Source organism: Musa acuminata, chromosome BXJ2-8 (assembly GCF_036884655.1).
Source record: "Musa acuminata AAA Group cultivar baxijiao chromosome BXJ2-8, Cavendish_Baxijiao_AAA, whole genome shotgun sequence".
NCBI lineage: Eukaryota > Viridiplantae > Streptophyta > Magnoliopsida > Zingiberales > Musaceae > Musa > Musa acuminata.
The window spans coordinates 22,415,001-22,437,566 of NC_088345.1; the positions used below are offsets into that span (position 1 = coordinate 22,415,001).

Below are 22,566 nucleotides of genomic sequence, written 5' to 3' on the forward strand. Positions count from 1 at the left end.
ATGCTATTATGTTGTAACTCCTTACAGTGTACCCACCTAATAGTGTTCACAAGTCCCTAACAATTTAACAAAGTTCAACAAAGTCCAGGAAATAGGAAATCATTAAACAAAGTGCTCAAGCTAGTATAGGAAATATATCAATTAACAAAGATGTTGTTACCTATAAATTGAGAACAAGGAGGAGATGAAGAAGTAACTAGTTGGCAAGAGGATCAGGAGTATGACACTGAGGAAGGCAGTAATGCACGGTGGAGGAAGGTTGGGTTCTTCGACTTAGGCAAGGTTTGTGCGACTGTAGTGTTGCTTAGGACGAAAGAATTTGGCAACCAACAGTGGAATACAGCTAGTTGACAATGTAAGCTGCACAGGGCGGAGAAACAAAGCTTTACATGATAGTGTAGGAAGGAGGAGGCTCGTAATCAATGATGTAATCTGATGGAAGACACTGCACACGACGATGTAGAGCGAAGGAGGCTCCCGATTGACTATGTAAGCCAAAGGAAGACATTGCACACGTCGGCATAGTGTCACGAACTTAGTTGGTTTTGCCTAAGTCGTGCGGCACCCTTGTGTGTTTGTCCGCAAAGGTCAGCCTCCCGAAACCTCTTATTGTCCTTTAGGACTTACAAAAGATAAAACAGGTTAAAGAAAGTGTTTCACTCAGGATCCACAAGCAATCATTTTAGAAAACACTTTATAGCTAATGCAAATTACAAACATAGACTTCACAAGCTCTGAATGGCCGCACAACAAAGGGTCCAAAATGATCCACTATAAACCGAAGTGCCCACATAACACAACCTTTGTTTACAAGCCTAAAACGACTACCAAAGCCAACCAAAATGAGGCTGTTAAGCTTACTACTGTTGAATCTCGAATTTTGATGATAAAATCAATTGATGGGTTAATTGATCTAATCCATATTATTGAGTTAAGTGTGCAGGATTAACTACGATAACAAAAAAACACAAAGCAAGAATACCGGAGTCAAGATCGATGGACGTTTAAGAGTCCGAAGAATCATCGGAGATGCTGCCGGAACCAACCGAGAAGAAATCGGAAGTTCGCCGAAGAGATCGTCGGAGGTTCACGGAGATCACCGAGAAGGCTCGGCTACTTGTTAAAGTCATCACAAGATCGGGAGCTTGCAGGGAGTCCGTCGGAAGAAGTTCGTCGGAAAGCTCGCCGGAACAAGACTCGACGTTCGCGGTTGAAAACTTGCTTAGGATGTTTTTTTGTTATGTAGTTCACTTGTAATTGGGATTAGGATTAAGAGATAATCCTATATCCTGGTTAGGGGCCAACTAGGCCCAAAGTCAGATTTGGTTTGGGTTAAAATTAAGCCAAACCAGTGAATCGAAGAGCCAGGCGGTGGCACCGCCCAGCACCCGAGAGCTGGGCGGTGACACCTCCTGGGCTGGGCGGTTGCACCGTCCAGCACCCGAGCGCTGGGTGGTGGCACCGCCCGCATCGGGAACATAAGAGAATTCAAATTTTTTGGAGCCCAAATTTGAATCCTCTTGAGGCCTATAAATACCCCTCAAGTCTCAGCTGAGAATACAACTTTTGAGAAGCAATTAATTGATTGAGAGAAAAGTCTTAGAAAGTCTTAGCAAGTCTTGTTTTCAATTTGCTAGAGAGTTCTCCTCCTTCTTTCTTACTGAAAATTTGTAAGAGGTTGAACTGCTTGTAAAAGGTTGTAAGAGTGGTATTTGCCCTTCCATTTCAAGAGATTTGCTAGTGGAAGGTGGGAGCCTCATCGAAGAGGGGCCTCGCAAGTGGATGTAGGTCATTTGACCGAACCACTCTAAAATCAACGTAATCTCTGGTTTGCATTTTTTTATTGCTATTTACATTACTGCAAACCTTCTTACATGTTTTAGTTCCTTATTACCTTTGCTGCGCAACTTTAAGAATACGCTTTCAAGTTCAGCTTTTCAAGTTCCGTTCTTATCGTACGAAAGATTTGTCGAAACCAACGTTTTAATCCGCTGCACTAATTCACCCCCCCCTCTTAGTGCCGCTCCGATCCTAACAATTGGTATCAGAGCAAGGTTATCTCTCATATTTGGTTTAATACCAAGAGAGATAGCTTACTCCGGCATGCAAGAGGGTCATTCCATTGCACGACCACCTTTGTTTAATGGGTCGGATTACACATATTGGAAGACTCGCATGAGGATCTTCCTCATTTCTATGGACTTTGAGCTTTGGTCTGTTGTCGAGAATGAATTTCAAAAATCTTCTCTTCTGATGAGCGAATGGAATGAATCGGAAAAAAAGGTTTTTACTTTAAATGCAAAGGCTATGAATGCCTTGTTTTGTGCACTAGATAAAAATGAATTTAATCGCGTTTCAATTTGTGATTCGGCTTTTGATATTTGGAGAACTCTTGAAGTCACTCATGAAGGCACTAGCCGAGTGAAAGAGTCCAAAATCAACATCCTTGTGCACTCTTACGAACTTTTTCGAATGAAACCAAGTGAGTCCATCGGAGACATGTACACCCGGTTCACGGATGTCATCAATGGACTCAAAGCTCTTGGTAAAGGTTTTACTAACTTTGAACTAGTAACTAAAATCTTAAGATCTCTCCCAAAAAGTTGGGATCCAAAAGTTACGGCCATTCAAGAGGCCAAAGACCTTAAAACATTCCCTCTTGAAGAACTCATTGGGTCTTTAATGACCTACGAAATGACATATCAAGCTCATGACGAGCTCGAGAACCCCCTTCCAAAGAACAGGAAGGATATGACACTCACATCACAAGAAGACCACTTGAAAGGAACATCAAGTGATGAGGACAGTGACAATGACATTGCACTTTTGACTCAAAAATTTAAAAAATATTTAAGAAAGAACAAATTTAAAAATAATACAAAAAATAAATTCGAACACAAGAAGGACCAAGTAATTTGCTATGAGTGCAAGAAACCGGGATACTACAAGAATGATTGTCCACAAGCCAAAAAGAAAGCATCAAAGAAGAAGGCGCTCAAGGCAACATGGGATGATTCAAGCACGTCCGAAGAAGAGGAGTCCAACACCGAGCAAGTTGCTCATTACGCCTAATGGCCTTCGAAGAAGAGGTAACGGATTTAATTAATGCAGATTTATCTTATCATGAATTATTAAATGCCTTCCATGAGTTATTTGATGAATGTAAGACAATTAGTAGAAAATACAAATTACTAAAAAAGGAGCATGATAGTCTTACTTGTGATTTTGATAAATTAAAAACTGAATATCATGATAGTCTAGCTCTATGTGCTAAATACCATGATCTAGAAACTCTCCAAAATGAGAACTTGGTACTTAAGGACACCTTGAAGAAATTCGAGGTCGGTAGCAAGTCCTTAAACATGATCCTTACAAATAAGGGTCACGTTCCTAAAAGGAGTGGAATCGGATTTGTGAGAAGTACTCACCAAAATCCAACCACCTTCATTAAAGGTCCTATCTTACATGTTCAACACCAAAGCAATTGCAACTTTTGTTGCAAATATGGACATATAACTTACCAATGTCCATTCAAGAAAATGAGTCCGAACAAATTGATTTGGGTTCCTAAAGGAACCATGATCAAGTCTATACAACATGATAAACAAGTTAGATTAGTTTTTGAGGCACCCAAAAGTAAATGGGTACCTAAAAATAATTCCTTCTTGTAGAAACATACACCATCACATGCTAGGAGCAAGAGATGGTATCTTGATAGTGGATGCTCAAGGCATATGACCGGAGATCCATCCCAATTCTCCAAGCTCACTAGCATGGACGAAGGCTATGTCACCTTCGGAGACAACAACAAAGGCAAAATCATTGGCAAGGGAACCATAGGTAACAAATCAAGTTTTTCTATTGATGATGTGTTACTGGTTGATGGATTGAAACATAATCTGTTGAGTATTAGTCAATTATGCGATAAAGGTTATATCGTTAGATTTGAATCAAATATGTGCATTATTGAAAAACCAAATCATAACATGACTATGATTGCTTTAAAACAAAACAATGTCTATACCATCAATCTTGATGAACTAAGTAATGAAATGTGTTTCTCCGCTGTAAATGATGATGCTTGGCTTTGGCATAGGAGATTAGGCCATGCAAGCATGAAAACAATATCTAAAATCTCATCTCAAGAATTAGTACGAGGGATTCCGAATATGAAGTTTATTAAGGATAAGGTATGCGATGCATGTCAACTAGCCAAACAAATAAAAACAAGCTTCAAACAAAAAAATCAAATTAGCACCACTAGACCGTTACAATTGATCCATTTGGACTTATTTGGATCAATTGATACAACAAGTCTAGGTGGAAGCAAATATGCTTTTATGATTGTAGATGACTACTCTAGATACACGTGGACCTATTTCTTAGCTCACAAAAGTGATTGCTTCAAGTGTTTCTCTAAATTTTGTAAACTCACTCAAAACGAAAAAGGCTTCATGATTTCATCAATTCGGAGTGATCACAGTTGTGAATTTCAAAACCGTGACTTTCAAAATTTTTGCGAAGTTAATGGGTACAATCACAACTTCTCAACTCCAAGAAATCCTCAACAAAATGGAGTAGTTGAAAGGAAAAATAGAAACCTACAAGAAATGGCAAGAACTATGTTAAATGAACATAGTTAACCCAAATATTTTTGGGTCGAAGTCGTAAATACGACTTGTTACATCATGAATAGAGTCCTAATAAGACCATCTCTATCAAAAACTCCCTATGAATTATGAAATAACAAAAAACCAAATATTTCTTATTTTAAAGTTTTTGGTTGTAAATGCTTTATTTTAAATGAAAAGGATGCCTTAGGAAAATTTGATGGTAAATCCGATGAAGGCATATTTCTTGGTTACTCTTCTGTTTCTAAGGCTTTTCGGATTTTTAACAAAAGAATCTTAGTAATAGAAGAGTCTATTCATGTAGTTTTTAATGAAATTTCTAATTTAAAGAAAAATGATTTTGATGATGATCTTGGTTTTGATAATTTGAATTTAAATGAACCTCCTCCTCAAAATAGCAACTTGGATGCACCTTCTTCCGAAATTTCCTTACCCAAGGAATGGAAGTATATAGATGCTCATCCAAAGGAGCTAATTATAGGAGATACATCAAAAGGGGTTCAAACTCATTCCTCTTTCAAGAATTTTTGTGCTAACGCCGCCTTCCTTTCTCAAATCGAACCTAAATGCATTGACGATGCCATAAAAGATGATTTTTGGGTTATTGCAATGCAAGAGGAATTAAATCAATTTGAGAGGAATAAGGTATGAAAGCTTGTTCCTAGACCTAGTGACCATTTAGTCATTGCTACTAAATGGGTCTTTAGAAACAAGCAAGACGAAAATGGTATCGTGGTTAGAAACAAGGCTAGATTAGTGGCCAAAGGTTTCAACCAAGAAGAAGGTATCGATTACGAAGAAACCTTCACTCCCGTGGCTCGATTAGAAGCCATAAGGATGCTCCTTGCCTATGCTAGTAGTAATAATTTTAAACTGTTTCAAATGGATGTCAAAAGTGCCTTCTTGAATGGTTTTATTTCCGAAGAAGTATATGTCGAACAACCTCCCGGATTTGAAAATTCTCTTCTTCCTAATCATGTATTCAAATTGACTAAAGTTCTCTATGGCTTGAAACAAGCTCCTAAAGCTTGGTATAAAAGGCTTAGTTCCTTTCTTATTTTAAATAATTTTACCAAAGGCAAGGTTGATACTACATTGTTTATTAAACATTTTGAAAATAATTTTTTTATTGTGCAAATTTATGTTGACGATATTATTTTTGGCTCTTCGGATGAATCACTATGTGAATCATTTGCCAAATGAATGAGTCATGAATTTGAAATGAGTTTAATGGGTGAACTAACTTTCTTTTTAGGATTACAAATCAAACAACTTAGTGATGGTATATTTTCTTAACCAATCCAAATATACATTAGAATTGTTAAAACGATTTAACATGGATAATTCAAAAGCAATAAACACCCCTATGAGTACTGCGACTAAGTTAGATATGGATGAAAATAGTGAAAATTTCAATCAAAAAACATATAGGGGAATGATAGGTAGTCTACTCTACCTCACCGCGACTAGACCAAATATTATGTTTAGTGTAGGACTTTGCGCTAGGTTTCAATCTAATCCTAAATTATCTCATCTTAAGAGTGTTAAAAGAATATTTAGGTATCTTAAAGGAACTCCAAATTTAGGATTGTGGTATCCAAAATCTGAAAAATTCGATCTAATAGCTTATGCATATGCCGATTTTGGCGGATGCAGGATAGATAGAAAAAGTACATCCGGAACATGCCAATTTTTAGGACATTCACTTGTTTCTTGGACTTCCAAGAAACAAAATTCAGTTGCACTATCTACGGCGGAAGCCGAATACATTGCTGCAAGTGCATATTGTGCACAAGTTATTTGGATGAAAAATACATTAGAAGACTATGGAATTCACTTTAAAAACATTCCCATAAAATGTGATAATACTAGTGCCATATGTCTTACTAAAAATCCAATTCAGCACTATAGAACTAAGTACATCGACGTTAGGCATCATTTCATACACGATCATGTCCTTAACAATGATGTTGTTCTAGATTTCAATGACACAAAGCATCAATTAGCAGATATATTTACAAAAGCTTTGAACGAAGACCAATTTGAATTCATTAGAAGGGAATTAGGTATGTTAAATTGTCCCTAAAAATAAACTTGTTTGAATGGATTTTCCGTAAAGTTTTTCATCCTCTCTCTGTTCCTCGATGAATCTGATCATTCTCTTTCGATTCTAAATGACATGTTAAATTATCTTATCCTATCTTGAGTCAAACACCGCTCCCATCTGATCAAGATTAATGATTTTATGATATTTTATGAATCTTGAAATTGATTTTGATGGCTTGATTATGAGTTTCAAGTTGACGATGTAAATTTAACTGAGTTTGTATTCGAATTATGATTTTGACTTATTGGAGTTACTACTTGATAGAAAGAAGAGATTTGATAAAATGGATGAATGCTGAATTTTCCTTTAGGTGAACTCTGCGTAAATATTTTAGCATACTTAATTTTGGATGATGGATTTTCGTATGATCAATGCTGAATTCCTGATATTATAATCACAAGTTATATTCTTCAAGTCTCATTCCCTTTTTGTTGATGACAAAGGGGGAGAAAAGTGATGACTTGTACCATTTTGATAGCATGACTTATATGAATTTCAAAAGCATGTGTGATATGAATGCCTTATATGCCTTGCAAAATCCTTGAGAATATCGCAAGATTGATTGATCATATTGAAAGCATGCCTTACATTTATATCATGAAATTCATGTTGAAAATCTTTATCTCCTATCATAGTAAAAATTGTCTCTTATCATTCTACTTGAAAATGATTTTCATTGAAGTTTTGTATTTACTATTGCTTAATGAGAATAACGATAAGTTCTACGGTTAGAACTTATCGGTTTATGCTTAAATTCTATGGATGGAATTCAAGTGTTTTCATCTTCTCATAATATGACATATAGATAGGGGGAGTTATGTTTAACTCCGTCATCAATTGATTGTCATCATAAAAAAGGGGGAGATTGTTGAATCTCGAATTTTGATGATAAAATCAATTGATGGGTTAATTGATCTAATCCATATTATTGAGTTAAGTGTGCAGGATTAACTACGATAACCAGAAAACACAAAGCAAGAATATCGGAGTCAAGATCGATGGACGTTTAAGAGTCCGAAGAATCATCGGAGATGCTGCCGGAACCAACCGAGAAGAAATCGGAAGTTCGCCGAAGAGATCGTCGGAGGTTCACGGAGATCACCGAGAAGGCTCGGCTACTCGTTAAAGTCATCACAAGATCGGGAGCTTGTAGGGAGTCCGTCGGAAGAAGTTCGTCGGAAAGCTCGCCGGAACAAGACTCGACGTTCGCGGTTGAAAACTTGCTTAGGATATTTTTTTGTTATGTAGTTCACTTGTAATTGGGATTAGGATTAAGAGATAATCCTATATCCTGGTTAGGGGCCAACTGGGCCCAAAGTCAGATTTGGTTTGGGCTAAAATTAAGCCAAACCAGTGAATCGGAGAGCCAAGCGGTGGCACCGCCCAGCACCCGAGAGCTGGGCGGTGACACCTCCTGGGCTGGGCGGTTGCACCGTCCAACACCCGAGCGCTGGGCGGTGCCACCGCTTGGCTAGGCGGTGGCACTGCCCGCATCGGGAACATAAGAGAATTCAAATTTTTTGGAGCCCAAATTTGAATCCTCTTGAGGCTTATAAATACCCCTCAAGTCTCAGCTGAGAATACAACTTTTGAGAAGCAATTAATTGATTGAGAGAAAAGTCTTGTTTTTAATTTGCTAGAGAGTTCTCCTCCTTTCTTACTGAAAATTTGTACGAGGTTGAACTGCTTGTAAAAGGTTGTAAGAGTGGTATTTGCCCTTCCATTTCAAGAGATTTGCTAGTGGAAGGTGGGAGCCTCATCGAAGAGGGGCCTCGCAAGTGGATGTAGGTCATTTGACCGAACCACTCTAAAATCGGCGTAATCTCTGGTTTGTATTTTTTTATTGCTATTTACATTACTGCAAACCTTCTTACATGCTTTAGTTCCTTATTACCTTTGCTGCACAACTTTAAGAATACGCTTTCAAGTTAAGCTTTTCAAGTTCCGTTCTTATCGTACGAAAGATTTGTCGAAACCAACGTTTTAATCCGCTGCACTAATTCACCCCCCCCCCCTCTTAGTGCCGCTCCGATCCTAACAACTACTAGCCCTTTACATGCTGTGCAAAGCATGAACAAAATCGAAAGACACACACATACGTGAGCATTACACCAAACACCCCATTTATAATTTTGTCCGTGACATTCTCCCTTACTTATTCCTTCGATGTCCTTGTCGAAGCTTTTGCAAACACTACATCTCCTCACCTTTGCTGAGTCTTCAATCTTCTGCTCCAACTGCAATGTGCCTCTTGGCTCCCAACTACACTCTGCCACTGTCGTTGAGTAGTCAAACTTTGATCCGTCATACTACTTTAACTCGCCAATGACTCTAACTTTGATGTGGGGTCGGTTGAGTTGTGCTAATCCTTGTTGGTTCTTGCGGATTCCTTAAATGAAGGAAAAGACCATCCTTGGTATGCACTAGTCTCTCAAATGCCTCGTGTCGTTTGAACTAGGTGGATGTTTGTTGGAGTTTTAACGAGCATCGTCTCGCAAACTTTGAAGTTTTTGGGTCTTTCCTCCGTAAAATTTGTCCATCGATTCTCTTTCTACTTAGTTGTCACTTCCAAGTAGGTTCGCATCACTTTCGTTTTCGATTGGCATTCTGTTGGAAAATAAAACGGACAATCTACTATCAGTAGCACCAATCACCATTAGTGAATATTTGATAACTATTTTCTTCTCTTAGGTTTCTTCGAAGGGTCTTTGAACCTATGCAGAGCTCCTCTACTTGATAGATAAGAGAATTGGGATACCCGATTTTGCCCATTCCCTTAAGAGTTGAGAAGGCAAAGGTTACTTGACTTCGCCCACCTCCTTGAGGGTTGTACTTCATGCATTGAGCTGGTTACTAGCCATCATCCGCTCTTTGCTCACACTTCTGAAGCACTCAAAGTGTTTGCACTCCTTGCATTAAGTTAGCTACTGTGATTCACCTTCTCAATGCCATCAAACTTCTTGAATGCAAGAAATTTTCACCCCAACTTGGAGCAAGTCTTTAATAGTTTTGGTCACCTCTGGGATTATACCATCTTCTCCATCATCTCTGTCGTCTACTCCTCTGAGTAGCAAAGGTACAACACCACATACTACCTACTTCGTTCCTTAATTGAGCACTCTTACATCGACCCGAAGTCCTCTACCTTCGGTTATTTTGATGTGAAGCTCGTTGACACTGGTCTTACAAAGTTGCCCGGCCTCTACCCTTCAGCCTTGTCTCGGTACTTAGAGTTTGCCTCTATATTATCTACCTCCTCGACTCCTTTCATGACCAAGCATTCTCCTTCCATGAGAACAAGGGATTGATGACTCCACGGAAGTCCTACATTTGCGGTACCATGGTTTTGCCATGCCTATGACTCTATTATTCGTCGCCTCTCATCTGCGTCCCTTTCTTCGCGATCGGTAGATCAGCCTCGGCACTTTGGCACTTCTCCGAGTCCATCTCCATTCTAATTGATGCTTGGTTTTGAGTAGCTAAGTTCCTTTGGACTCGTCGTCGCTTTCTCATCCCTTTTGACCACTTGCTTCAACACCTCTGTATTCTTCAAACAGTTCCCTTGGTCAATGGAAAGATAGACAAAAACTTTCATGCATGGCCTCCGCCATCATGTTGTAGGGCTCATGTCGATTCTGTTCTCCTTAGCTTCATTGATAGCAACATTCGCTTACTCAGCCTTGTCCTCTGACTTGTCGGGCTCCCTTAAGTGAATATGAGCTCTAGAGTAGTCCAACTCTCTAACCGCTCCAATCATTAGTACTTGCATTCGAAATTGTTCCTTGGTGGTACACAGCCCCCATATACTAATGACCAAGGCTTTCATCCGATGCAAAACTCGATGCACGCACGGAAGACCCGCCTCTGCGGTACCATGGCATTCACTCCTCGAATCCATAGCCCTTCTTGCTTTCGTGTTGTTCACCGAAACAAAGCTCCTAGTAGCTCCCGATCATACCTCCGTATGATCTAGTCCCTTGTAGGACTAGTTTCGTGTGTATCGTATTGCCTCGAATTGTTTCACCATGATCCGTTGCACTATGTCGCCTCCTGGTGACATCTCTATTGCATTCTGATCATTGTGGGATGAACTCAGATTGCGATCCCTCCATGTGTGACCTCTACCAGCACATCACAGGGCCTCTTCCACCTTCGATTGTGTACGTTCCTTTGGCAATTGACCTTCGTCCACCCATTCTCGGGTCACACCCAGATAAAGTACAGCTCTAGGATAGTCCGTCGCCTAGCAACTCCTGAAGTCCACTTACGTCGTTGAAATTATTGCACCATTATTTGAACCTTGGTCCTCTGCCTCTCTCCCCTCCCCCCCCCCCCGCTCACAGCACAATCTTCACTACGGACCGCTTCCTTCATGGTAACTCGAATGGCAGCACTGTGGCATATTCTTCAAGAGTACTCGCCTCCACGTCCTTTTGCCCCTTGCCAAGGCCTTATGGCCCCAACTTTGACTCCGCAAGTTGAGCCACCTTGGTTCCTTCGTCAAATGCTTCTTCAAGATAAGGTGCATATGACTTGAAGCTCCTTTCGTTTTTGGCACCATGCAAGATAAGTCTGCTCCATCAGAATGAGGGACCCATGGAATGATATGATCCCACTCTTGCCTCTACAAAAGTTTATGTCCTTGACCTCTGTCCAAGGAAAGCTTCATGCTTTCGCTCCATGTTCTATCTTCTATGCTGACTCTTTTCATGTGGCTTGGGTACTTCACAAAGTTACACCCAAGTTGCTCCACTCGATTTGCATTGAGTTGATGGTGGCCCTTGCGCCCACCACTCCACGGGTCAGCCCTCCTTTGAGTCTGATTTTTATATCGGCTCCAAATGTGTTTTTATTTTGCAATGTCTTAGGTCGCTCCTCCACTTGATCTTGAAATGCATCCACCAATGCGTTACCTCATACAAGATCATGTGACGACTCCTCGCCGCTCGCTTGGTCCGTTGAACTTTATGGAGTTGTTGTCTTGAGGTACTCCTCCTCAACATGTGCGGTCCGTTGCATATGAGTCTTTCTCTAGAGCTTTGGGACTTATCTCTCTTGGATATTTGTCCCGTTAGACCAACTTCTCTCTTTGTATCCTTCTCTCTGGATGTTTTGGAGACCACCATCCCCTTAGACTACTTCACCTTACTGAACAAACTGTGCATTGTTCTGCCCCCGCAAAAGCACTTGCTAGATTGCGACTCTTTGTCAATACAACTCCCATTAAACTCCTCAAGGCCTAGTAATATGCTGAACTTGCTGCACACTTCAGCCTCCGATGGATATATCCTTCTCATGCCGAAGAAAAAGTTTCAATACTCCATGGCACTGAGTTTCGGTCGCTTTGGGATGGCCACAAACATTTCATCGTCCGCATACAAGCCCTTGTATGAGTATCGAATTCTTCGAGTTAACAATTCCCCTCACCTCTATGAGCTTTGTATAACTCTTTCAGTTGCTGAGCAACCCATCTCATTTTGCACGATCTCATCTTTTACCAAGCACCCCACTTGCCTTAAGCACTATCAAGTATGGTTGCCAACGTCGAGTCGTAACTCGAACTCAGCCATCCTAACCTTTGTGCGCTATGCATTCTTCTCAGGTTGCTTGTTCTTATGGTATCTCTCATGCGAACGGTTGGCTATTCCTCTGAATGTCAATCTCACATGCCTGCTCCTCTGAGCGATTCCTTTCCCCTACATCTCCATATCCATTTCCCTCAAACGGTCACGTGTGCTGGCTGTGCTCAATGCAGCCCACTAGGTCCCCCACATTTGCATGTCCAGTGTTTCTGTGTGCTTGTTTTGCTCTGATACCAAATGTCACGAACTTAGTTGGTTTTGCCTAAGTCGTGTGGCACCCTTATGTGTCCGTCTACAAAGGTCAGTTTCCCCGAAATCTCCTATGGTCCCTTAGGACCTACAAAAGAGAAATCAGGTTAGAAAAAGTGTTTCACTCAGGATCCACAAGCAACCATTTCAGCAAATACTTCATAGTCAATGCAAATTACAAACATAGATTTTACAAGCTCTGAACGGTTGCACAACAAAGGGTCCAAAATGATCAACTATTGACCGAAGTGCTCACATGACAACCTTTGTTTATAAGCCTAAAACAGCCACCAAAGGCAACCAAAATGAGGTTGCTAAGTCTACTATCAGCCCTTTACATGCTGTGCAAAGCATGAACAAAACCGAAAGACACGAACATACGTGAGCATTATATCAAACACCATGTTTATAATTTTGTCCGTGACAATAGGGTGTAGGCTCGCAGTCAATGATGTAAACCGAAGAAGATGCTGCATACGTTAGCAGTGAGCAAAGGAGGCTCACGATATGGTTTTTTTCATTGGGTTCTTCACTGGATCAGGCATGGAGGGGGGGAGAGGAGGAGGTGGGAGAGTAAGTTTTTATTAGTTGTTTCATTTAAACCAACTAATTCCAATTGATTGAACCCAATCAAAGTCCAATTGAACCCATGCTTTATTTGGCTCGGGCACATGCCTAAGTCACCCAGTGCCTAGCTCAGCTGCATGCCCGAGTGGTGCCTCATTGAATTGCCTTGCATGGTCACCTAAGCGAGTGCTCAAGCACCAATTGAAAACACTGATTTGGATTGTCTTTTGTAGTCTTTTTATATGCTTAGTTTTAGCCTTATGTACCAAGTGTACTTCTTTAATACTGCGATTCTGAAGGGCAACCAAAGATGGTCCACTTCATTAGGTTAGCTCAGCTTCTGCCCTTCAATTTCTGTCTTTGTCCAATAGCAACCAAAGCTTGTGATCATTTTCATCTGAATCATATAATCTATTGAATGGCTTCTTTTTGGTCCTTTTACCACCATATGAAGAGGACAGTAATTGGACTTTGCTGAAGCTTGCATATTTGGAAGCTGTAGGGGGATTATTATGGTATATAAGGCTAAATGGATCTTCAACTACTTGGCTTGGCTTAAACATTTTGGTCCTAATGGTTTAATGTTCTAGTCAGTAAGTATATCAGGCCAAGTTGTGATAAAATTGTCTTCTTTACTTGTTCTATCCTATTTTAGTAGGTCTTTTATTGTTTCTGTCACTCACTTTCTATGAACAAATCATAATGATCATTTATTGAAATAACATTATAGTAAAGAAAATTTTCAGATTAAATTTGATTCAGGATCATTGTTTGTTAGATTCAAACAGATCAGGAACAGGTTGGATCAATCATTTTGCTTTGTTGTGTATTTTTGGGGTAGTTTCTGAAATTGTTTTAAGTAGGACTTTTTACAGTTCTAGTTTTAGACAATATTGCATTATGACTTACAAAAACTTTAGTAAGTTAGGATATGATGATTTTTTAAATCATTTGGTTTATGATCTGACGCAGCACTTATGGCTTTTTTCTGATATCAAAGTGCAGCAGGGTTCAATTTTTGATTTTACGGAAAGTTTTCTACCTTGAAAATGAGATTTTGTTTTCTTCTGCCACCTGACATTGAATATGATAAAATAGATACAGTTTACCTCTTCGATATGTTATGCTGTTTTATGTATGAATTAGCCTCTTCCATATGTTGATGAGAGGCTAATTCATTAGTCTGGATTCTGGTGCTGGAGGTATTAACAATTTTCTCTTGTTTTGTTTCTTTTTTTCATTTTGGTTTCACTCAATAAATTTAGTAGGATCCTTCTAAAACTGTAACATCTTTATCCCTAGTTATTAGCTTTAAAAAGTAGTTTTGCCAGACAAACCTTTCTTCTAAACATTTTGCTACTTAATGAAAATCCATCAACTTCAGACCTTAGATTGCCTAGACAATCTAAGGTAAGCAGTTGCCAAATTTTCGAAAATCCAGCAAACTTATAACCTTATGCTGCAGTCCTGGTTCTTGGGATCTATAATTTTAAGACCTTAGATTTGTCTTACATCTAATTTAGGTAATGAAGTTTTCTGTGGTGGATGATATAGCATCACATGATAGTGTTTGGTGAAACATGTTTCTTCACCAAAAAAAGATGGCTGTCTTATTTTTGAATTGGTACCTAACCATCGTATTTGTGTAACGGCAATGTGCTTGTTTTTGCCTCAGATTTTATCACAAGATTTTTCTTTTTCTTCAACATATTTTGGATAGAGAACTGCAACCTTGGTTATATGTAGCCTTCTTCTGTTCTTGCATTTAGTTAGATCCATGAAAGTTGATTGAGGTTAATCTGTTTCCACAATCTTTTGTTTCTTGCTTTGATGCAGTACCTGGATGAAAACAAGCAACTTATTTTAGCAATATTGGAAAATCAGAATTTGGGAAAGCTAGCTGAATGTGCTCAGTAAGTTGACTACTGAACTTCATTTTTTGTAGTCGCAGTTTTTTAGCAGGCTCATTTCTTTGTCCTGTCTCTGTTGCATATCTGTCAAAATAAAACTGTCAATATAATGATCTACCATATGCAATCCATTTCCCACCCCTATCAAGATGTGAGCATTCTTGTGGTAGACGCACCTAGATCTGATTTTATGATAAGCCTTTGTTAGTGTTTCCTTTTTTCATTGACGAGAACATTGTTTACCCGAGTCTGCATTGCAGTTGTAGTTCTGCTGATACTTCTGATGCTTGATTGCTGAATCAGAGCTGTTACAGAGCTGACTAAAAATCTCTTTACAACTTTAGTTTCTTTGTTCTGTAATCTGATGGAGTAACATAACCATGTTAGATCTGTGCAGAACTTGAAACCATATCTGATATGGAACCATAGGGAACTTGAACTCAGGAATATACTTAGGTTGAATGACATTCAGTATGCATATTATATATAAGGTCAGGTATGGGTTCAGGATCCATGCCCAAACTAGTACCGTTTTGATTGATCCATTAACACTTATAAAGGCAATCTCCCACCCACCCACCCACCCCTTTCCTCTCTATTCACAACCTAGCTGTCAACAATTTTTCTCACATTATATCACAAAGTAGTACATGTTAGTTCTATTTTTTTGTTTTTATTTTAAATTTTTTTTGGCTGATGCAACTTTGCATCTGATCCCCACACTACGTCACCATCCTCGCAGCAAGTGTTCGCAGGCAAGGGACGGGTATTAACTGATGGTAATGCTAATAATGCATGCATAAATTTAGTATCTGGAATATTTTTTGGATGATAAATATTTAAAAAAAATAGAAAGTGCATGTATTTTTCTTTAATCTATGGACATAAATATCAGTAAACTGTTATGGATCAGGTATCAAGCCCAGCTTCAAAAAAATCTTTTGTACCTGGCTGCAATTGCGGATGCCCAACCTAATGCACCTGCTGTACGTCCTCAGGTCAGTTTGATACCATTTTCTGGAAACTCATCTTTTACTGCTTTGCATTATCTGCTCATCCTTTCCATTACGACTGATATATTTTTTTATTAACAGATGATGATGCACGGCTCAATACCACAGGCAGGCCATTACATTCAGCAGGCACCGGTTTTCCCTCCCGGAGCTCCCCCACAATATAACCCACAACAAATGCAAGAGCAGCAGATGCACCAATTCGAAGGAATGGTGTTCCCAGGGCAGGTGGCCATGAGACCGGGGGCAGTCAATGGTATTCACAACATGCAAACTGAGCCACGTCCAAGGACTGGCACTTCTAGCGGCGCAGTTGATAGACGTGGGAATAAGCAAGATGCAAATGCTGGTGAGGTGGCTGCTGCCGACAGCCATCGGAGCTCAGGATCTGAGCATGGCAGTGGGGATGCTGACCAACTGCATGTCAAAAGGCCAGAGGAGGCTAAAATGTCATGAAACTTGTATTTAAAGAACTTAGCGCAAATTACTGGTGACTTTTATATGCGAGAATCTTTATGGCCCTTCTCATGATATACGTTCATGCATGCATAATGATGGTTCTACGTCCGAATCTTAAATGTCACCCTCACCTAGTCGAGCATCGCTTGGCTTTTGTGGCAACCACAGAAAATTTTATCATGGCAATTATATAGCATGATCCATCTTCAGTAATCTTGAACATTTCTTTTCCAAAAATAAAAACTTTATTTAAGAGTTCATAGTACTACGAAAAGATCTAAGTAGATAGATCTTCAGTCAATATAGAACAAATATCTAGAGGAAAATAATCTTCCCTGAGAAAAAGGTCTGTTCTGAGGATCCTAATTTGAGTGTTTGATTACATTCATGAAAGCAATATAAAAGTATAAAAGAGATAAATTGCTTTATATGTTACAACCATGAATTATCTATATTATACAAAATATTAAACATATATGTGGCTCATAATCTAATTGATGAGGTGTATTAAAAATAATGATTATGTTCTAATCAAATATTTAAATATCAATATTTTTGTACATCCAAGATGCCTTTCTAGAGATCCTCTCTTATCTCTCGAGGCTGCGATGTTTTTGTGAACGCAACTTCATTACGGAAAGTAGGATAAAGAGGTAAAAGATGGCTAGCTCATTTCAAGGATCGGAGAAAGTAGGATAAAGAGGTAAAGAGGGCCAGCTCATTGCAAGGATCGGAGATGACAACAGCATCAAAGCATCGAGGTATTTCGACTTTATATGAGTATGCCAAATAAAGGTATGCACATCAATTCCTAGATCTAAGATATATTCGATTTCAATCCTTAGTATAAATATTTTTCGTATTATAGAAATTCAACATGAGCATGTTGAGTAAAAATATGCACATCAATCCTCATATCTAAGATTTGTTAGATTTTAATCCTTGGCATAAATATTTTTTGCATTATAAATATTTTCTAATAATTGGTATTAGAGCCATAGATTAATGAAATTTAATTATCTTAAATTATAAATTAATTTGTATCTAATTATGTGATTAAATTTATTATTGTTTCAATCTCAAATTAATCCATGATGTCTTATTTCATAGGTGAATTCTCAAAAAAAAAAAACTCTTAACTTTGCCTTTTTGCTTGTGCCCCCTACTTACAAAATTATTTAAATAGTATCGATACTTTTTAAAAAGATAATGTTAACCTTGAAAATTCGCTTGGGTTCATATAGGATTAAACCAGATAAAAAAATCAATTTAACTTGAACCGATTTTTTATCATATACTATATATCTTTGTTTCACATTTACCAATCGATATGACTTATACCGTTTGACCTTTCATCTTTGGTCGCCCTTGTTCTATCACCGTTCCATAGTGTACTCCAGAGCTTCCAAATATCATCGACTTCGTATCTCATTGTGTTTATGGTCGAGTTTCATCACTAGCAACACTAAGTCACTTGAGCTTCTATTCCATCGTTGTCGCAAAATGGGTTTTAGGGTTTGAGCATTTCTAATAGAGTTTCAATATTTTCTTTAAGGTATATCTCTATTTTTGTAAAAATATTTGCTAGAAAATCTAAACTTTTGGTTTATTATATAGTTAGTGTTCTAGGGTTGCACTGATGTTTATTATTCTGAATAGCATTATAAAAACTTGTTATTTTACAACCAATATTTTGAGCATTTTTTATAAAAATAAAATATTTTTCCAAAATAATCTGATATTTTTGCCTTTTCATTTCATTTCTAACAAGTTATAATTCATCCATGCAATATTTTTTCACATTTGAACTTCTAAATAGGTCAACAATATATATAGAAAATTTGGCTCAAAAAAATATTTGTCTAATAGGTGATGCACTATTATTGAGGAAAATTTAAAAATAGTGCATCACATAGATGCACTATTTAAAATGATCTGAAATTTTTATTTTTAGGCAAGCTTTAAATAGAACACTTATGGTCATATGTCATTGGTTTCCATTTTAGAATATTTTTTGATATTTTTATAAATTTTTGGGGATTTGAACAATTTGTCAATTTTCTAGTTTCTTAATTTTTATATTTCTAACAAATTGTAATGCATCCATGCAATATTTTTTCACATGAGCTTCTAAATAAGTCAATATAAAAAATTCAAATTAAAAAATCCTAATAGGTAATGAATTGTTTTTTAGAAAAAAAATAAAAAATATTGATCACATAGATGCACTTTTCAAAAAGATCTGAAATTTTTAAGAAAGCTTAGAATAGGACACCTGCAGATATATGTCACTGGTTTTCCATCTTAGAGATTTTTTTTAAATTTTTATGAAATTTTGAGCATTTGAACAATGTATCAATTTTTTTTATTTTTCTCCTTAATTTTTATATTTTTAATAAATTATAATACATTCATGTAATATTTTTTCACATTTGAGCTTCTAAATAGGTCAACAATATATATACAAAAAATTTGGTCTAGAAATAAAAATTCCTAATAGGTGATGCACTATTTTTGAAAAAAAATTAAAAATAGTGCATCTTATAGTTGCACTGTTCAAACTGAACTAAAATTTTTAGACAATTTTTGAATAGGACACTTATGGATATATATCACTGGTTTTTTGTTTTAATTTTTTTTTATCAATTTATCAATTTTTGAGCATCTAAACGGTGTGTCAGATTTTTATTTTCTTCTTTTTTATATATTTCTAACAAATTATAATACATGATTTCTAAAAATATCCCCTTATATAACTAAACTACTAGTTTATCGTCCAACACAATGACTTTTGGACCACCGATGCACGAAGGCTTTGTTGACCAATACGAGTTGAGATGATACAATGCAGGTTTAACATTTTTGACTTTGTTAAGGAGACATGCAAAGTGGTTAGTACATTATACGGTAAGTTACTTTTGTTAGGACCAAAGTCGTGCAGAGTGAATTAGTACTTTCGTAAAATCACGTTAATTCAAAACATCATTTGATAAAATTGGATTGAAAAGACGTTTAAATTTAAAATGTTTACAAGAGTAGTATTAAGTAGATAAAGTAATTAGAAAATAAGTAAATAAGTAGAGAAAGATAGACACACCAATTTTATAGTGATTTGATCGTCGTGATCTACATCCACTCTCGATTCCTCTACACTCGAGGCCATCAGCTTCTACTACGGTTTTCTTTCAATGGACGAAGATCAACTACCCTTTTACACTCTTTCTCCTTTTCACAAGCTCAGTAAAAAACCTTTACACCTCTCTTTTAGGCCTCACTAAAACTTCTAACTCTAGGAGGAATAGACTCTAAATCCTAAGAGAGTTTTCAATTTTTCTCAAGTATTATTTTTCCTCTTTCAACTCAATTTCGTGCTTTACCAAGCAAAAATAATTTGGTATTTATAAACCCCAATTAGCTTCAAAAATAGAGTCAAAAAATATCTCATCCCGAGTTTCTTAGGTCCTAACGGTATCATTGCCTATGTTGGGCGGTACCAGAGCCTGTAGCACTAACACTAAGCAGTACACCAGAGCCTGCAGCACTAACATTGAGTGGCACCACCGCTCCGTCTAGCGGTACCATCGCCTGACATAGTTTGGGAGACTGTGTCTAGGTGGTACTATAGGGAAATCTGAGGGGGACGACATCACATGTGCAGCGAAAGAACATAAAATCAAAATCCTCAAATTTTTCATCGATATGTTCATCGTCGTACGAAGATTGATGCATAAAAATTATAAAACTTAAAACTGCGTATATGAAAGATTGTGTTACCTAGGGAGATCATATATTCTTGAATCATTGCAGATCTCTAGGAGAGGGTGAAGGAGGTCAAGCATCCTCCTCTCTAGTGGTGATCCACACAACAAGGTTACAACGATGCTCCTCAAGTCTTTAGGCCTACTATCTGAGGAGGAGAAGGAGAGGAGAATAGGAGATGGCAACCAAAAAGGCTATAGCCTATGAACTATTGGTTCTCTCCTATTTATAGAGGTCCGCTATCAACTTAACCCTAATAGATCCTGCCTTATTGGATATTGGATCTTCATCCAACTACCCAAGCCACTTAGATTAATTGATCTCTATCCAATAATCTCTCATTGACTCTTATTGGATCTCATTCATATAATCCAATAATTCAGAGACTTATTGGATATCCAATAAGATAGGGGCTCTGGCGGATATCTCATATTTGAACCTCTGCTCATTGCAATGCCTACCATATGTGTGTGTCCCTCTAGACCCAATATCGAGCTGGCCATGAGTCATACCTGTCAGAACTCCTTCTAGCTCAGTAAATTTTTATCTATATAATAATTCACTCGACTTATCAACTGCGGATGACTAGGCCACTACATCGTAGTCCCCAAACGATACAAGAGAATACAATCTATTAAACATATCTATCCTCAGTTACCATGTATCTATAGTCCCTCAATGATCTTATTAAATCTCAAATTTTGATTATGAAGTCAATTGTCATCTGTTAATATAATCTATATGTTAAGAAAAGTGTGTAGGAATAACTACGATGGCAGTAAGACATATAGCAAGTGTTACGCCAGAGTCAAGACCAAGATCACATTGGGAGTTTGAGAGTTCGTCAAAAGTCCGGACATTCGTCGGAAGTTCTGTGGGAACCAGCCAAGAAGTCCAAGAGCTTGCCATAGAAGCTCGTCGGAACTCGCCAAGAAGATCGTCGCGAAGTCCAAGAGCTTACCAAGAGTCCGCCGGAGCATCGCCGAGAGTTCGTCAAATGTTCGCCGGAAGTTCGCCGGAAGCTCGCCGGAAGAAGTGATTGGCGCACCGGAACATGAATTGTAGTTATGATATCTTAATTATCATAGTTAGAGTATAGATTAAGTTAAGATTGGGAGATGATCCCACTAACTTAATCAGGGGCCAACTGGGCCCTTAACAGACCCAAATTGGACCGAATGGAATAGCCCATTCGGACCTTGAAATCCTGGCCGATGGTGGCACCACTTGGGAGACTCGGTCTCCCAAGATTTCTGGGCGGTGGTACCGCCCTTGTCAAGCGGTAGCCATCGGTAGTTATTACTGCCAGTGGTAGTACTGCCCCTATTAGGCGGTGGTACCACTTTAGCTCGGTCTTCAAGCACTGTCAGGCGATAGTACCACCCAAACTGAGCGGTAGTACCACCCAGTGCCCGATAACAAGCGGTAGTACCACCCGGTAATAGCGATGGTACCACTAGGACCTTAAAAATTCAGGAATGGATACTTTTAGGCTCCATTTTTTAACTCATTGGGGCCTATAAAACCCCCACCCTTTCCTGCATGAAAAGGCAACGAAATTCTTGAAATACTCTTCAGTCTTGAGGCCTTAAAGTTTTGTAAAAGCTAGAGTTCTCCTCCTTCCTTCTTCTAAGTGTTGAGATCATTCAAGAGAGGAGTGAAACTTGTAAGGGTTGCCTCCTAAGCCCATTAAAAAGAGATAAGCTGTAAAAGGGTGGTTGGCCTTCGCCTATTAAAGGAAGGCCTCTAGTGGACGCTAGTGACCTCGTCGGAGGAGGAAACTGATAGTGGATGTAGGTCACGTTGATCGAACCACTCTAAAATCTCGATTTGCATTTACTTTGAGCACCTTTCCTTTATAGCAAATTGCCTCTCCTCCTTACTGTGTTTTAAATACGTCTACATTTGCTTTGATGTAAAACATCTTCCGAGATCAACTTTCTATGAAGACTTTACGAAATCTATGTTTTTGTGATTTACACTGCTACAAATCACCTTAGTCTTCTCTTACATTTTCACTTTAGAATTCAAGCTCAAATTCCTTCTGAAACGAATTAAGTTAAATCGGCTTTAATCGAAACAAGGTTTTTGAAATCGTGAAAGTTTTTCACTGCACTAATTCACCCACCCCCCTCCCCTCTTAGCGTGCTCTTGATCCTAACAGATCTAATATTCCAGAGACTATATACCGGGTATGTTATTGTCAAACCCATATGATTTCTGCTCGAGTCTCGCTTTGATCGGATTCTCCCGGAGAACTCTTTCTCTCTCAATCTGAATGACCCTGGC

At 38.3% G+C, this 22,566-nt stretch overlaps 1 protein-coding gene across 2 annotated transcripts in view; it reads left to right on the plus strand.

Annotated features, from left to right (window-relative positions):
- LOC103973842 (GRF1-interacting factor 2) overlaps positions 1 to 16,590 on the plus strand; it is an 18,111-nt gene extending 1,521 nt beyond the window's left edge. The window contains exons 1-4 of one of the 2 annotated variants that reach the window (XM_065121236.1): positions 2,635 to 3,089; positions 14,973 to 15,049; positions 15,960 to 16,044; positions 16,141 to 16,590. In XM_065121236.1, coding sequence (XP_064977308.1) covers positions 3,072 to 3,089; positions 14,973 to 15,049; positions 15,960 to 16,044; positions 16,141 to 16,515 — 555 coding nt within the window. In that variant the 5' untranslated portion in view covers positions 2,635 to 3,071 and the 3' untranslated portion in view covers positions 16,516 to 16,590. Of the gene's footprint in view, positions 1 to 2,634; positions 3,090 to 14,972; positions 15,050 to 15,959; positions 16,045 to 16,140 lie in introns of those variants that run through there. The other variant, XM_009388506.3, reaches the window with a different exon arrangement.
- Positions 16,591 to 22,566: the final 5,976 nt, after the last annotated feature.